Genomic DNA, 18,436 nt, shown 5'->3' on the forward strand with positions numbered 1-18,436 from the left:
CCAAATCTGGGTCACTAGCTGTTTTTATTTTTTTAAATGATTGGGAAAATTCAAAAGGAGACTACCATTTCATTGCACATAATAATGACATGAAATTCAAATTTCAGTGTCTTTAAATAAATTTGACTGGAACACAGCTATGCTCATTCCTTTTAGGCACCATCAATAATTGCTTTTGCTCTTCAATAGTGGAGATGAGAAGTTTCAACAGAGGCTACAGAAGCTCTCTGACCCACAAAGCCTAATATGCTTACAGAAGAAGTCTGCCAATCCCTTGCTAAGGTTCTATTTTCACCAATGTGTGCCACAGTGAATCTATGGATGCTGAACATTTCATCAGCTTCCCCAGCCTCTAGAGATAAGACACAACAGAACCAAAAGGCACCACATTGACTAGAATATGATTTTGTTCTGAGGCATCTGAATATTACCTTTTCCACTAGAGAAAAAGTAGACATTGCATCCTGAACTTAGCTGGCAACACACATGAACTATACAGCATTCTTTGTGGGGCAAAAAAAGAATTAAAGATATGACTTTATACTGTCAGATACTCCATCATCCCAGATGCTGTCACAGGGAGGCAGGAGCAGAGTTTAAGAAAAAAAATTAAAAGATCTTAAAACGGAGCAGGACAGTGTGTAGGTTTGGTGATCAATAATAAACAGATGAATTAAGCATCCACTCGGACATGGGGTAACTCACAGTTACATGCCATATGAACACTACATCTTTTGAAAATCTTAATTTTTCTATCACTGAAGTTAAGAAAAGGAACCTTTTAAGAATGCACACGTACCCACTTAATGAGAACCCTGAATGAGACACCTAATTAAGCAAGTCACAGAGACATAATGGAATCAGTACCCTGGGAAAGTTTGTCTGGCAGTAAGATACAGGCTGGCCCAATAAGGATGTTTTAATAGTTCCCTACTGGCTCAGAAGAATTAATGTACCTGTTCCCAAATTGCTCTGCTTTCTAGCAGTTATCTGGTATTTGGAAAGCCTGATTAATAGTGTGTTGAAAAACAAAAATAAACAAGGCATTAGGCTGAGATTTCCCCAACGTATTTTTTTGCTAATCTTCACAGGCATTACCTTTAATGAGTATCAGCATGGAAGTATATTGTAAACACACAGCTGAGAAGAACCTTGACTTCCCTGAATTTCAGGATCACCAGAAAGCTGTTTTTAGAGCTCATCTTGTCTGGGGCTCTTACCCATCTTACAAGTATACCAGTGAGTGAGGGTCTTAGTACAGTCATCCACACCTTCTGTTTTACCACCATGTCCATGAAAAAGACATTCATAGTCATGACAGACTCCAAAGGGTGTGCTCACATATGTTTTACTCTGAGTGTGCTGGCCCAGACTTTACTCCTTCCTTCTTCATTTGAGATCAATCGCCAGAGTTCAATCCAGTGGTATTATTTAAATGTGACATTATTAGTTCCAAATTACTTGCCACAATACTCAAGAGATGATGACTAGTGTGCTTCACACCACTTCACAAGGTGATTTTAGCCTCTGCTTAAACATGGACAATGACGGGGAATTCAGTTATAGCCATGGCTTCCTTTTTTTAAGCAGCTCTGAGAACCAGAAGTTCTTTCATACATTGAGCCTGACTCTATCTCTTCACAGTTCCTACTCATTAATTCTATTTCTACCACTTGGAGTTGGATAGAAAGCTGTAACAACCCCCCTCCACCCAATGACTAATTAAGTGTATGAAGATGATGACCATGGACATTCATTTCTGACTTTTCCCCACATCCCACTCTGCCAACAACCCACTCTTTCACACTTTCACATGGAACGGCTTTCTTCCCATTCTTCTCCAACATCCTGCTTGTCTTAAAATTGGAGGCAGCCCTTAAGAATTCCATTCTCACTGAAGTGGTATACAACCACATTTCCAACCATTATGACCTCTTCTGGTTTCAAGAAAAGAGATTTCCCAAGATACTTTTCATGCTGCGAAAAGGGACACTACACTCCTCCTATATCAGGGCAAGAGAAAATTGTAGCATTTAGCTCAGGCACCCTCTGCTCTAGGAAGCTTCCACCAATCTAACCAACCTGAGCTAGGTCTTCCATGGGAATCTCCACAGGGTGCCAAGCACCATGTCCTGTAAGCCACATTTCTTCCATCAAAACTGGAAGTCCCTTGATGGCAAGAACTGTGCCTTAATCATCTTTGTATTCCTGATGCCCACCACAACACTTTGTACAAGGAGGACGCATTTACGGATATACCATATGAATTAATGAATATAACCACACACATGCACGCACACACACCTACGAAACCACAGTATCACTGTAGCAACAGATGGAGATTTAAGAAGGAATTACAGATCCTCAAATTCTAGAACTTCCTCTTGACAAAAAATCTGCAGCTTCTCAATAAACATATCTACAAGATGTCTATACCACAGTAAGAACTTTAGTCTGTATTTAACAGATCTTGTAAGCAACAGATACCATTTAAAACTAAAACATAGGGGCGCCTGGGTGGCGCCGTTGGTTAAGTGTCCGACTTCAGCCAGGTCACGATCTCGCGGTCCGTGAGTTCGAGCCCCGCGTCAGGCTCTGGGCTGATGGCTCAGAGCCTGGAGCCTGTTTCCGATTCTGTGTCTCCCTCTCTCTCTGCCCCTCCCCCGTTCATGCTCTGTCTCTCTCTGTCCCAAAAATAAATAAAAACCGTTGAAAAAAAATTTTTTTAAACTAAAACATAAACAATTCTAGACAAGGTATTTAAGGGGAGGAAAGAAGTGGCTATAGGCAGCGGTCCTGCAGAGACAACAGAGTTGCAGGGTTCCACCCAATCAGCTCTGGGAGCCATGAGTGCTAAGAGACCCAAGTGTGATTTTATTGCATCTTGGCAGGAGAGTGGCTGGGGTGGCTGATTAGAGAAACAACATCTAGGAATACCCACTTCTCTTTCCAACTAGTGCTGATTGATGCAAACCTCTAATTTATTTCATTTTGTTGTCTAATTGCACCTCTGAGAATGCATCTGAACAAAGGTCTCTGTACCCAAAATGCCTGATGATCAGAAAACTGACTGTGGACAGGTGATTCTTCTGCAGGCTTGGGAACACCGAGCTAAAATATTTTTGTGAGTCATTAATAAATTAACAGGACAGAAAAGATTTGAGATTCCAAATCCAAGGCATGTGCTTTCCAGTTATCACAGAAATCTTTACCTTTAATGCAAATTGAGCATAGGTAGAGTGTAAAATGTGCACAGAGCCATAGGTAAAACAAACAAATATGTGTAGTAAAATGAAATTAACTTCCACACTGCTCTGAAATGTAAATCTATCAATTTACTTAGAGATAAACCCAAATATAAAACCAAAGGTGTGTTCCTCAAATAATCAGCAAAAAATATCTTTTTTGAGACAAAAGCTTCAGAAACTAATTATTTTCTAGGAAATAGGAGAAATAAACCTTACCTTTGAGCCCAGAGATGCCTTTGAGTCTTTGCCTGAAGGAAAATACTTACAAGATCTTCTTTCATTTCAATTAGTTTGCAAGATGGGCATGGATTCAAAGGCTTAATTAGTTGCTCAGTGATAAATTCTACTCTTTTCTCTAAATTTCCTGTTCTTTTTAGTTCCATTTAAAAAATGGAAAGTTTGTCTTAGCTTAGTCAATGAGCTACCTAGCTTATTATCTTTAGTCCTGGCAGACGCTGAAAGCTCAACTCAAATTCTGACTCCTTGGTTCTGAATTCCTCAATGCCTGACTAATCTGTCATTAACAATATGGGACCAGGGAGGATGTTATAAATTCTCTCCTGAGGGGAGAGGGACGAATCAAAGGATAAGGAAGGGGAGATTAAGAAATAATGGCTGGAGACAGAAGCTGGTGCAAATTAACAGACCCACAGGGCAGCTTCTTATGAGGTGTGAGGAACCCCAATATTACAGGGAATAGAGGAATCCAGTCATTCTAGGCAAATGTATCAGTATCTGTTCTCAGATGCTGTAGAAAACAAAGGGGTAGAATACCATTTCCAGAACTATGAACACCAGAGAGTTCTAGCTTTGGTTCATCAGGCAGTACTGAGAACTGTCCAGAGATGAGAAATAAGGATCAATGCAGATTTTAATTGCCCCAGTGGGGGCAAATAGCTATCAGGTATTAGGTGTAAGAGGCTGGACTCCCAGACTTCTGGTTGGGCCTCATGACTCTTGTATTAAATCTCCTTTCTAGTGGGTACCTGTGCTATCAGTGAGATCTGTCTCAAGAACTCGGCCAGAATGATCAGTTACATTAACACTACACAATCTCATCTCATAAGACCCCTCTCCCTTGGCAACTCATTTTTTTTTCCCCAGGAACTCAAATGGGTCCTGTTCTCTCTTACTTGGTGTTTCTTTTACAGAAACATTAATTTCTAATAATTCGTACTCATTCTGTTCATTGCTGTATCCTACATGCTTGGCTCATAGAAGCACAAAATAAGAATTTGCTGAACTCATCAATGAACTCAAAAGAAAGAACTGAAAAAGACAAAGCACAAAGCACCTAAGCAACTTTCTTCGTTTGGCTCTTCACACAAAGACCACAAATGGCAAAACTGAGGCAGCCTACTGGAACTGATGTGACCTAAGTAAAAATGCAGTTTTCCAGGTACTATAGGCTTTTGACATCCTCTCTGTCCAAGCACAGGGTTTGTATTGCCAGATCTTTTACCCATCAGTTGAACACCAGAAACAATTCTTTGCAACATGCAACACACACTCTTCACCATAAGCCTAGATTATCACTTGCTATGAACTGTCTCAAAGAGAAAATACGGTGATGTTACAAGAGAAATGAAATGGGCTATTCTGTTTGCCACCTCCACCCTCACCTGCTGAGAATCAGCTATCTTTTAGGCAGAACACTAAATGATTTACCTTATTTTTCATCCTTAACACAAGTCCCCCAACTAGGGATTAGTATTCTCATTTTACATTTACACAAAAATAAGACTCAGAGCAATAAACTGACTTGTGGGTCAAGCAGTTCAAGGGCACCATGGCCAAGCCCACAGGTCCCTTCATGCATACTGTCCACCACACCTGCTGCCACCACATGGCCCTGCCCAGAGGTCCACCAAGGCCAGGCAGTGACTCAAACTCTCCCAGACACTCAGGACACCATTTTCCACCTTCCCCTATTTTTTTCACACTCCACCCCCCATTCAAGCACAACTTCACGTTGTCCTATTTGGAAAATTAATGATAAAATCCACCAAGAAAGTACATTATGACATTCCACCTTTGCTGAAGCTTTGTTCTCAGTACAAAGGGAAGAGAGAATACTTTGCGTCTTCTGTTTTAAAATATACACTAAAAGGAGAGTATATTTTACAATAACAAGATGCATTTTCAGGTACCAGAGAAGAGCCCTTCCCCTCTCAGTATGCTAGACAATTTTATGTCAAAGGGAGCTCTAAGGGTCAAGACTTACCCGCTCCATCTCTTTGAAGTCATCGTCCAGCTTGGTTCCTTCAGCTCCTCCAACCTTCTCACTCACTTTCTAAAGAAAACAAGCAAAAAGGAGAATTATTATAAATAAAGTTTCTTTTCAAAATGTGTGTTAACAGTTTCAAGCACTTTCACAAACATCATCTACTATTATTTTTCCTACAGCCATTCTCTGACATGGGGGACAGTCCTATTTTCATAGGAGGAAACTGTGGCTCAGAAGGTTTAAACAATTTGCCAAAGATCAGGCACCCAGTAGGTATTGAAACAAGAATTTGAACTTATTTCTTCTGCTTTCAACCCCAGTGTTCTTTATTATATACATCATTATATAACTACCTAATCACTAACATTTGCCTTTTGAAAGTTCTGAGGGACAACAGCATCATACAATTATCATTTCCCTCTGATAATGGATCTAAAATGCTACCTAGGTAGAAAATTGCTACTTCTTCCATCTATTTCTCCATGGGCTATTGAACAGATAATCACAAGCATCTATCAAACTGGTAAGAAAAAAAAATCAGCCCAGCTGATCTTCAGATGAAAGGGCTTGAATACTAATCTTATAAAGCTTCCTGTAGCTGTCTATATCCTTATAAACATGAGATAAACCATACAGAAAGAAGTTAAGGGTATTTCTTTGCTACCCAATCAATTCCCATTATTATACATTTTATAGTCATTAATTTATGCAAATGGTCATTTTCCATATGTAGAATTCATGTTTATTAAAAAGTTAAATATCCTATTTTGTTCTGAAATAAAGATTTAAATTAAATCTAATAAAAATTTATGAATGGGTCACAAGAAAAATACCTTAGTTTCATCAAAGGCAGGAATATTAAGTGCTAATGACTCGAGACTTCTGTTGCTCTTAAAATATTCTAATTATAAAGGTAGTTAGATGCTTTTTACAAAGATGTCACTGTATTAAAGTTATCACACACAGATACTGAAGTATGAATTTTTATTTTCTTTAATAACTGCTGGATTGAAGGTCTCTGCAGAAAAGGCCACCACCAAGGCCAGACCTACAACAATCTCAGTAACAACCTGGGTCATCTTGTAAGTTTGGTTCATCTCCTTCTAAAGGAGTCCTTGGATATATAGCTCTGTCTCCTGGCAACGGAAGCCCCGATATCCCCTTGCTGGGAGCTTTAGTGTATTCCTTTCTTTTTATCTCTCTCTCTCTCTGTCTCTGTCTCTCTCTCCTTCACTCCTGCTTTCTGCTATCAGGAAAACCTCTAGAAGAGACTAGTATTGGAGAAACTGAAAGTACAAATTCTACCACCACTCAGGACCTGCATACCAGATGCCACCCATTTCACCCCAGCATAAGTAACAGAAGGAATGTGTTGTGATGAATGGCCATGGCATGGACAGACTCCTCTACTCTTTGCTAGGTACACAGAGTTGTTATGAAAATTAAATAGTGTATCAAGTATAAGAACCTATGTCTGAACCTACAAGACAGATGGTAAATTCTAGTTCCCTTCTCTCACCGATGAAGTATATACCTGCTTATAGTATCCTGGTTTCCCCAGTTGTTTTTTTTTTTGTTGTTGTTTTGTTTTTTAACTGTAGTGTGAAATCTTGAGAAGAATCCAGCAATTTTCATTAACATAATACAACCGTAGGTAAATAAAGGTCAATTATTAAAAGTGTAAGGTTAATAAAAACAATATTAGTATCTTTCATTTGTATAGCTGACACCTACTTTCACTTGCAATTTGTCATCTAATATGGGCATCACAAGAACTATGTAGATCACATATTATTCCCATGTCACAGATGAGAAAACTGAGGGTTGCATAAGTTAAATTTCCTATCCATGGTACAGACTGTTAGCTAGGAAGAAGTGGAACAAGGACCTGAATGCATTTTTTCCAAGCTAAACCATAGACTCCTTTGCATCCCCAGCCTAGTTTGGGGGAGCTGTCCATGGTGCTGGCCTTCCCTGCCTGAAGTTCCATTAGATTCACTGCCTTAACCCTGGGTCCTTGACATCAACCCTCACTTAACCTGTGTCCTAAACGATGCTAGTTATCAATTATTTCAGTAGTCCATACAGATCTAGGATTTGCCTAGCATCAACACCACCTAATCAAAAGCCTGTGATCTGGGAAAGAAGTCAACTTCTTTGCCTGCTTTCTTAAAGATTTTTAACAAACCAGAAATGGGGGTAGGGAGGTCCCAGAATTCAGTTTAGAACTTTCTAGTGGGACCCAAGTGCCAGTGACTTGACCTGAATGTTTGGAATTAAGTTATAGAAAATCAGGAAATAGAAGGGCCTGACAGGTTATTAATAATCAAATTTTTTCTATCAGCAAACAAATTTTTACTGTGATTTTTATAGGTTTACTCCCTTTCACTTTGTTCAGAGATGACAGTTTTAGCTCACATTTAGCCCCTCTTGTGTCTTATTATTCTTGAATTACATAGTTTTCAGTTAAATTTGGGCTGGGAAACTCTAGTCAAACTCCTACAAAATCAAAAAATATATACTGCATAGCCCTCAACCAACTCTCAGTTCTACCTTTCTCCAATGTCAAGGAACTCACTATATCCCAACATCCCATTTGGGTCAAAAACAGATCCTCCTATGACCTGTGAAGGAGACATTTAATTTTTATTTACAAAACTGTCACCAAAAAAATAGCCAAAAATGTCTCCATTTATGGTAACATTAGCAAATCCTGGTAATCCTGGGTTAATCACATTCTGATCATCTCTGGGGAATAAAATACGGCCCTTATCAAAAGCACAAGGCCTATATCACATTCAATCCCATATTGCTCATCTGAGAATGATGTTAATTTCCCCCCTTTTTGCATCTAAAAACAAGTTGGCATCACAATAGCTGACTCACTATCAAACAGAATACCAAATGGAATTACAATGGCCATTAATAATTTAGAACTAGTCCTATGACTCACACCAAGGACAACTCATCAGTCCATTGGCTTTAAATATTTGGTTTAAAATACTTAGTGTGGGTGTGGGTGTGAGTGCAGGTATGGGAGGAAGAGATAGAGAGAAAGTTGGATTGAGAGATATTAAGCTCTTTCTCTTCTCTACAAAAGCTGATTTTGAACTGCTCTGAGAGAAACAGTTCACCAAACATACTAAATGAGGCTAGCAGTTAGATTCTGGTACTGGTCTGATTGGTTGGCTGATATAAAAATTTCTTATCTAATTAGATTCTTGGAGAAGGCAATATTCAAAATGACATCTACATTGTTCTTGGGGCTATCTTCTTTTCAAGTCACAAAGGATCTAAATATATCAAGGCATTGAATTAAACAGTGGGCTTAAATAACACTGACTCATTTCTTAGCAGTATAGCAAATATTTTCCCCTCCTGATCTTTAAATATCATTACTAAAACTTCTGTCTTCTTATGAATGAGTCAAGGTGAGGAATATAGGCTCCCTGATCTTATCTGGCCAACAATGAATTTTGTTTTCCTTACCTAATACCATATACTTAAGAATAATTTCGCCCTACTATTTTCCAGTGAGGTGGTCCCTAAAAACTAAGAATTCATAGTATTGAATATTTTTGGATACTGTTTAATGTAATTTGGCTAATATGCTAGCCCTTGAGAAATTGATCACCTATTTAAATTTAAATGAACTTTGGGGCACCTAGATGGCTCAGTCAGTTAAGCTTTGGACTTTGGCTCAGGTCATGATCTCAGGGTTCATGAGGTCAAGCTCCACATTGGGCTCTGTGCTGACAGCTGGGAGCCTGAGGCCTGCTTCAGATTCTGTGTTTCTCTCTCTCTGTCCTTCCCCAGCTCTCTCTCTCTCAAAAATAAACATTAAAAAAATTGTTTTTAAATTTAAATGAACATCAGCAAAAGGTATTTGAATCAAACAAAACAGTACAAATAAGCCAATATACTCCCCTATGCTACCCAAAACAAAACAAAAACATCAAACAACAACTCCTCTATTCAAAACTCTCAACTGTACCCACTTAACTACATTGAGAGCTTACACTTCTCATCTTATCTATTACACTCTACATATACTCTGTGTTTCAATCAAAACAGCAATTTCACCTTCCTCTATCTTACTCTGCATTGTATTCCTCATAACAGGTACTCAGCTAAGATCTGTGGAACTGAACTACAATGTCTTTTTGTAAATATTAATGTTAGGTTGACAAGAGAAAGCATACAGTGAGGCAAATAAGACTTATCACCTCACTCAGGATGGTATTTCAAAAGGCACAACTTTCCAAAAAAAGAAAAAGAATATAGTCAACTCACATTTTAAATTAAAAGTCTTAATTCTGAGCCTGCAGTAGTGTTGTCTCATGCTATTTTTTCTCCATGTACCAAATAAGAAAAATGTCAAAGGGAACCAGTAGTAAGAGACAGCTTAAATAAATGACCACTGTTCACAGCCCAGAGGACGCTGCACTGCTTTCCAACAATGACTCATCCTCCTCCATACTAACTGTAACCTCTGGGAAGAAGACACCCCCTCTAGTTACAGCTCTGATTCTTCCCTGCATTGTGTTTCATTTACTAAACACTGATGACTCAACTCCCATGTTTCTGACTGCCTTTACGGTGATCTCCTTGAAAAATCACATCAGTGAAATTCATCAGACTTAATACCAAATTCATTCATACCACATACACCTGCAAAGTGATTTACTTCCTACTTCTCTGTTTTTGTTCAGTTCTGTTATTTTACATCATACAAAGCCAGGTTTCTTTACAATCCACCAAATGCACTGTGTTTATTCCCTCTGCCTTGTACATGGACCTATTTCCTTTTTCTATTTTTTAAATCCTACCAACTATTCAAAATGCTCACCCAGATTTCACCTTCTCTGTCATCTTGACTGCCCACCCTAGCAGGAAGTTATTAGACTTAATATGCATTCTTAATAAAGCATATCATCTGTTGGACTACCTGGAACTAGCCACTTCATTAATAAAATTGCTGAAGATCTTTGCTCATCTGAATTTTAAGATGCTAAAGGCAGGAATCATATCTCCTGCTTCTTTGTCTAAAAATGTTTGAGACTGTGGTACCTAACACAGTGCTTGCAAAGTAGACATTCAATTACCAGTGGAAAAAATGATCTCAATGAATTATCCTAAGGTCAAAAATTGTACGTTAATTAAAGGAAGACCCTAAACTATGAGTTAGCACTGGTTCTGTACCTCCTTTCTCAGAGTTTAATCTCCCTCTAAGTGCAATATCTTTTTCTCTACCAGTAACAGGCAAAAAATTAGAAAATTTAATTATTAAGGATAGTTTATTTATAGCCAAGGTTAAAGAAAATTCTCTTCTAATTGTAACCATTCTACATTCACCTGCCAAATTACTTTTGGAACAATGATAATTAGTATTAATAATATATATTCTTCCCGTTAATCCTGATTCTAAATATGTATGTATTTTAGTCTATATGCATATACACATATGTGTGTATAAATACACACACAGGCCAACATGTTCGTGTGTGTGTGTGTGTGTGTGTGTGTGTGTGTGTGTATCCCCTCACATGAGAGAAAGTAATATAATACTTTTCCCAAATGTTTTTTACAAAATCAAAAATAATTTTATGATGTGCTGCACTATGTATTTATTCATATTAAAACAGAATTACTTTGACATTCCATAAGTTAATCACAGCTAGTTTGTTCAGAGCAAAAAGTAGAACTCATACACTATCCTGCCCATCTGCACTGTAGATCAACAAAATTATTTATATGTATAATGAAATCTCATTGACAAGGAAGTCAATGAGAGCCACTTGAATTAAGATTTTAGAAATGGATTTAGAATTGAGACATGAATTTGACCTTGACAATGACACCAAATGGTTGTATATAAAAGAAGATGCATAACTTCTTAATGCCTCAATTTCTTCTCCTAAGAAATGAAAAACAACACCATTCAACACTGGGTGTTTTTTTTTTTAAAGAATTAAATTAGAATGTACATATAAAGAGCACATTATAAACTATCAATAATCATTATTAAAATACGGGTTTATTATGTCCTAACATGATCTTACTCATATGACAGGCAAAATTTTAAGTTGTTTTTTATATTTGGCTAAAAAAAACTAAGTTTAATGTAAATCCATTAAAGCACATTATGAATGTGCAAGTTCTTCAAGAAGTTATGATAACTACACCTGTGGGACACTGTACTGTATTCCCAGTACTTGTAGAAAGGCATCACCTATGGTAATAAATAAAAGAAGCCCATACTCATGAAAGTTCTTTAATCATCATTCATTAATAAGGTACCAAAAAATAAAAATTATACTTGATGACATACCAAATATTCAGAAGGAAACAGGAGAGTCAAAATTACAGCAGTACTTTCTTGATTATTTGGCTAAACACAAGTAGATCTTGTTTTTCCAGATGGTGGTATTCCCATGTTTGAAAGGCAGAGTGGATTCACTTCATGGAATATAAGTTTCACACTAGTTTTTCTCAGTTGTCATTAAATTGGAATGCTTAAATGCCATGATGTTTTGGAAGTGAATTTCAAAAAAATATGTATTTTTTCCCATCCAGAAACTTCTAATTTTCTTAGAGAATGATTAAAGGCATTTTATCTATCTAAATTGGGTTAATTCTATTTCTTACTCTCAAATAGAATCTGTATATTGAATAGTGGTAAGTGTAAAGATTCCTCTTGCATAATGTAAAAATTAGCGACTCCTCCCCACCCCCAAGAATTCAATAAGATGAAAACCGATTTTCTTTAAATATCTGAAGCTAAAAACTTTAAAATAAGTTTGGGTGAGTTAAGCACTTCACCCTATTTCTAGCTTCCAATCTTCCTATCTTGCTTCTGGTCAAATACTATATGGAAAATGTAGTAACTGATTTGCAGCATGTTATAATGATTTCTGGTATGATTCTCTGGGGTTAAAAGTAGTAACTTTCTAAGCCCTATTTCCCCAAGGTGAGAATTTCCCTTAGACTATGTAGCTAATTACTTGCATACACCCTTCAAAGGGCGTTAGCAGGATTGATCATAGAAGTTTCATGCAGAGCCTCAGTCCCTCCCCAGAAAGATCGTTTACACTATCACTTATGGTGTCATTTGCAAACGATCCTATTTTTGTCTTCTAGAAAATAAAAAAAAAGTATAAAAAATGTGCAGAATAAAAGAAAACCAGCATTTCTCTATTTTTCAACTTCCCAAATCATCTAGTTCCTTACCAGAGAAAGGGTAATTCTCCCCCATCAGAGGGGGAGAATATTTCCATAAAGTTTCCCATCTCTGACGATAGGAAAAAAGTACACATTTTCATAGTCCACTGCAATACATAAGCCATTGAAACCGAACAAAATACAAAAAGACAGTGTGTGCTAAAAATAGACTCTATACTTGAGGCCAGAATTATGTCATGTACTATTTTTAAAGTTCTATTTAAAGCTGAGTCATAAATTCTCTTAAGAAAACAGAACTCAGAAAGAGAAATAAGAGGTACCAGTAATTTACTTGAGGATTCAGTCCTGTTAATAAATGATGTAGAACCTAATGTCTGATGACTCAGTTGATAAGGCAAGATGGAGTAGCCCTAGGCTTTCACTTGTAGGAGAAACTGCGGGAAAGCCATTTTCTGTTTTGTGAAATGAAACCACAAACTCACTGAGCTTCTGTTTCCTCATTCACAAAATGGGGCAGGCCCAGGGTATGCTCAGATAACCAGGAGAGTTCTAAGTTCTCTTACAATGAAAAATTAGATGTCTTTTCTGTGATGGTTAATTTGATGTGTCAGTTTGGCTAGTCTATAGTACGTAGCTTTTCAGTCAAACACTGATCTAGGTGTTGCTGTGAGAATATTCTATAGATGTGGTTAATATCCACAATCAGTTGACTTTAAGTAAAGAAGATTATCCTTAATAATGCAGTTGAGCCTAATCCAATCAACAAACTAAAAGGTCTTTAGAACAAAACTGAGGTTATCTTGGGAAAGAAGAAATTCTGCCTACATATCTCACTGGTTCTTTTTCTCTGGAGAGCACTAATAGATACAATTTCTACCTGGTCGAGTGCTATTTATAGTACACCAAAGGTAGATAATAAACCAGGAAAAGTTCCTTTTCCTGGAAAAGAGAAAATACCATGCAAAATGTTTGAAAAGAAAATGCTTTGTTACCCCCCTCCCCCAAATCAGGGTTATTTTGATGCAAATCCCATTCTGAAAAAAAACAAAAAACAAAAATAAAAACAAATCACCTTTACTTTAATTCACCAAATGGAATGAATGCAAAAGTACTCAGTTTGAATGCCTACTATGTACCAGGGAGTTTGTTAGCACTGGAGGTTTTGTATGCAAATTTAAGACATGGCATATGCTCTCTGGAAACTTACAGTTTGGTGGGATATATGGATACTTAAACCATTCCAATAAAATGGGGCAAGTGTATTAAAAAAAAAAAGTAGACTGTAATCAGATCCTAGGATAGACAATTTGGTTGTAGCCTGATGAGAAGTCAAGACTGGGGAAACCTTCCTGCAGCTGATACCTGTGCTGATTCTCAAATGAGATTAAGTGAGATGGAAAAGTAGACACAGGATGAAGAAAGAAGCTTTCTCAGGTAGAAGCTACTACACGACAAAAAGCAAACAAGCAAAAACACAGTATTTGCAGGAAAGTACAGATATTTCAGTGCCGCAAGATATCAAAATATAAAGGACGGTGTGACAAGAACTGAGGTTGTAGGAAGAAGGAGAGATCAAGTGATTGTGGGCCGTCTAGGCCATGCCAAAGACCTCAGTTTTGTTTTGAGTGTTAGTAAATAATGGAGTTGTGCAAGCATCACTACAACCTAGCTTTAAACAGTTTCATCACCCCAAGTGCCCATGTTCAGTCAATGCTCACTGCCATCCTTAGGCAACCACTTATCTGCTTTTCATCTCCATAATTTTACCTTTTCTAGAAATGCCATATAAATGCAAACATACAGTAGGTTATTTTATTATATATATATTTTTTTTTTTGAGAGAGAGAGAGGGATAGAAAGAAAGAGAGAGAGAATGAGCAGGGCAGGGACAGAGAGAGGGAGAAAGAACCCCAAGCAGGCTCTGCGCTGTTAGTGCAGAGACCGACGCGGGGCTCAAACCCATGAACCATGAGATCGTGACCTGAGCCAAAGTCAGACACTTAACTGACTGAGCCACTCAGATGCCTCAATAGGCAATTTTAAATATCTGGCCTCTTTCTCTAAGCATAAGGCATCTGAGATTCATCACGCTGTTACCTGTATCAATAGCTGAGTTCTATTTTATAGCTGAAAAGTACTCCACTGCACGGTTATACCACATTTTGTGTATCCATTCTTCTCCTGTTGATGGACACTTGAACTGCTTCCAGTGTGGGGCTATTATGAATAATGCCACTAAGAATATTTGCATACATGTCTATGTGGATATATTTTTAATTTCTTTTGGGTAGAAACCTAGGAGTCGAACCACTGGGTCTTGTGGTAAACATATATTAAACTTTTTAAGAAACTGCCCAAATGTTTTCCAAAGTGACTTACCATAAGACCTTAGATTTTATCTCAGCATTAATAGAAAGCCATTAGCAGGCTTTAAGCTGAGGAATGACACAGCTAAATCAATTTTTAAATCATTAGATTACAAAGTGAAGACTTACTTGAAAAAAAAAAAATGAGACTGGAGATAAAGACACCAGTCAGATTGCTACCAGAATCATACAGGTGGAAGATGAGGACGTGAACCAAGAACTCTGGGATTAAGGATGGACTCAGTAAATATTTAGGGCCTAAGGTAAGCAAGCAAACTTTGTGACCCGTTTGGTGTAAGAGAGAAGCAGAGAACTCTAAGATGATTCCCAGGTTTTAGACTTGAGCAAATGGATGGCGGAACACAAATGAACACAATCTATTTAAAGCAGGTTTAGATTCACTAGGTTTGAAATCCAAGTACATATGTCCAGCAGGCAACTGAATATACGAGTTTCAGCTTGTAGGGAGAGGTCAGGGCAAGAGACAGATATGTGGAGTCGACACTGTATGTATATGTGACTTGTAAAACCAGAAAACCAACAGATGAGATCGCTCAAGGAGAACATGCACCAGCAAGTGGTTACGGGTTAAGGAGGGAACCCTGAGCATCACCAATAATTAAGGGCTAGCAGAGGGGGAAACCAACAAAAAAGATCATGAAAAAAAAAAAAAAAAACCAACCACAAACAGAAACTACAGGGAAAACCTGGAAAGGATCAAAGAAAACAAGGAATTAGTTTCTCAAATGAAGTGTGAGCAAACCCGAAGAATGGAAAAGGAGGACAGTGGGGTTGTGGTTGGAACAATCATTCCAAGAGCCATTAAAATTGTGACCACGGCAACTGCTATATATGTGATACAGGTTAGTGCAATGGGATCCAAGGCAAAATACATGTGACCTAAAGGCTACCAGGAATCAGACAACAGAAATACAACCTCCTGATTTTGTGTCTAGTATTTCTTCCATCTCTCTTTCTGCCTATAGAAGTATCATTTGGAACCACAGGACATGCCCATGAAAGGTAGAATAACTGACAGCTGTTGAGTCCCAGTTGCACTGCAGGGCAAGCAGCTTAGAATACGCTCCATTTCCATCACTGTGCTTGGACTGCCTTCCTCCACACATCCCAGGTAGGTACTTCAGCCTTGCAGAAGAAAACATCGGGGACAAACTGCAAGCAAACAGGTATCTGAAGATATCTGAGAGATGTCCTGCAAGTATTTCACACACCAACATAATCAGCTTTCCATATAGCATCGTGTATCACCAAATGTGGCAGCCAAGCTCTATTCTGAGGTAAACACTCTTCCTAAGCCAAAGGAAGCTAACATCACGCTCATAACAGCAATAATAAATCATAAGCTTAACCTTAAATAACAACAGGGAAGAGATATGAAGAGACTTCAGAGATAGTCATAAAAGTGGATGGACAGCCACTGGATACCAGACCCACCATCTTATATAGAAAATCACTGACCTACTGACAAAGGAATTAAATCAGGAACAAAGAATAACCACACAAAACAGAAAGATGGATGCCTGTCTGAGATATCAAGTTTGATAATTCACATATGCAGAAATTCCATCATCTGAACGAAATGTTTAAAAAGCACCTTAATGACAGAACACATACAGAGATATAGATTTGATTTATAATCCTGGACAGAATTTCCTGAATGTTAAGCAGCCCATCACTGCCTGCGAAGGCTTTGCACTGACAGATGCACCAATCTGCTTGTGCTCCAAGCTTCAAGGTCTGCTGCCTGTGCTAAAGACAACTCTCTGGAGACTCACACCTTGCAAGCTCATGCTGAGGTCAGAAGGGAAGTGGTGGAGGCTACCCCCATCACGTCCACTCCTGGTTTGCTTTTCTACACGCAGTCTCTAGTATTAGAACTTCACGTGTCCTCTGCTGCTGCAGGGTATACGTAACAGGAAAGGCAGCTACAAGAGCCGGAGCACGTATTCAGAGTAATGTCACCGTATCCCACACCATCTAAGAGCTAACTTGGTTCCTCTTTCCCAATATGCTTTCAAGGTGGGGTGTGGATAGAAACTACTGACTTTATTGTCTCATTTCCTACTGCCTCAATCAACTATATACGGATAGTTGCATTTCATACTCCTTTACACACACAATCAACTATATACACACTTTACACACACAATCAACTATATACGGATAGTTGCATTTCATACTCCTTTACACACACACACACACACGGCACTTGATGAACAATACGAAAATATTTTTCTACAGGTTTAGAGTTGCTCAGAGTTGTACATTTAATTGGGGAAAGGCTCTAAACACTATTCAAACATTCCAAACTAGCACTAATGGCTTCCTTTTCTTTCAAGTTTCAGCCCAGTGCTTTTCCATCACTTGGGAGACTTGCTCTTAAATGAGATGACTGCTTGCAAAGCTCTAATAAAAATATACCAAAAAGTAAAATGGAAAGCATACAGGAAAGAATATTCTCTTTTTAATTCTGCTCAAGCATTCAGGGACTCTTATAAGCTGTTATCTGTTCAAGTTGGACATGAGAAGAAGGGACAGAGGGCTATTTGGAAGAGAGACTTTTAAGAGGAGGCTGGGTACCTCTTCTCATGACAGGGAAAATGTGAAACCAAATATATACTAAGAAAGGGGCCCAGTGTCAGCTGGTTTGAAGTCCCTTGTCCTTGAGCTCTGTGAGGTAGAAAAAAAATGAATTATAAATTTAATAACTTCATTGAGGTATAATTTATATGCCACAAAGTATTACTCATTTACAGTATACAATTCAGTGATTTTTAATGTATTTGTAGAGTTGTATGAGGCCATAATCTAATTTTTTCAACAGTTTCATCATGCCACAAAAAAGCCTTGTAACCATTTGCATCATTCCCCGGTCCCCTCCCCCAATTTCATTCACTGCCCCATTTCTTGACAAGTATTAATCAAATTTTGGTCTCTGTAGAATTACCTATTTTGGACATTTCATATAAATGAAATCATATTATTATGTGGTCTTTTGTCTCTGGCTTCTTTTACTTAACACAATGTTTTCAAGTTTCTTTTGTGTTGCAGCATGTATCGGTACTTTATTCCTTTTTATAGCTGAGTAATATTCCATGGTAATGATGTATAAAGCTACCTCACCAGGAGTTATGCAGGTAAGATAACTAAGTGCTTTGTCAACTACAAAGTACTTCACCAATGCAGAGGATTAGTGTCATAAACGTACAAGTGCCACTGAGAGTACTTCCCTAAGAGTAACAAGGTGACATCATATGGAATTTCATGGACATGGTGAAAGCAAGGCAGAGGTTTCCAAAATGTGTCTACCCAGGGCTAACTTGTGGTGGAAAGAGAAAACATGAACACATTCAGAAATACAGGCCAATTAAAGGTTTGAAGGCCATCAACAT

The 18,436-nt window shown here is 38.0% G+C and overlaps 1 protein-coding gene across 1 annotated transcript in view; it reads right to left on the bottom strand.

Moving 5' to 3' along the window:
• Positions 1-18,436, bottom strand: part of SH3GL2 (SH3 domain containing GRB2 like 2, endophilin A1) — a 212,740-nt gene that overhangs the window by 50,009 nt on the left and 144,295 nt on the right. The window contains exon 2 of the mRNA XM_027047229.2: positions 5,473-5,541. Coding sequence (XP_026903030.1) covers positions 5,473-5,541 — 69 coding nt within the window. The remainder of the gene's footprint in view (positions 1-5,472; positions 5,542-18,436) is intronic.

The sequence above is a fragment of the Acinonyx jubatus genome, chromosome D4, assembly GCF_027475565.1.
Source record: "Acinonyx jubatus isolate Ajub_Pintada_27869175 chromosome D4, VMU_Ajub_asm_v1.0, whole genome shotgun sequence".
Lineage (NCBI taxonomy): Eukaryota > Metazoa > Chordata > Mammalia > Carnivora > Felidae > Acinonyx > Acinonyx jubatus.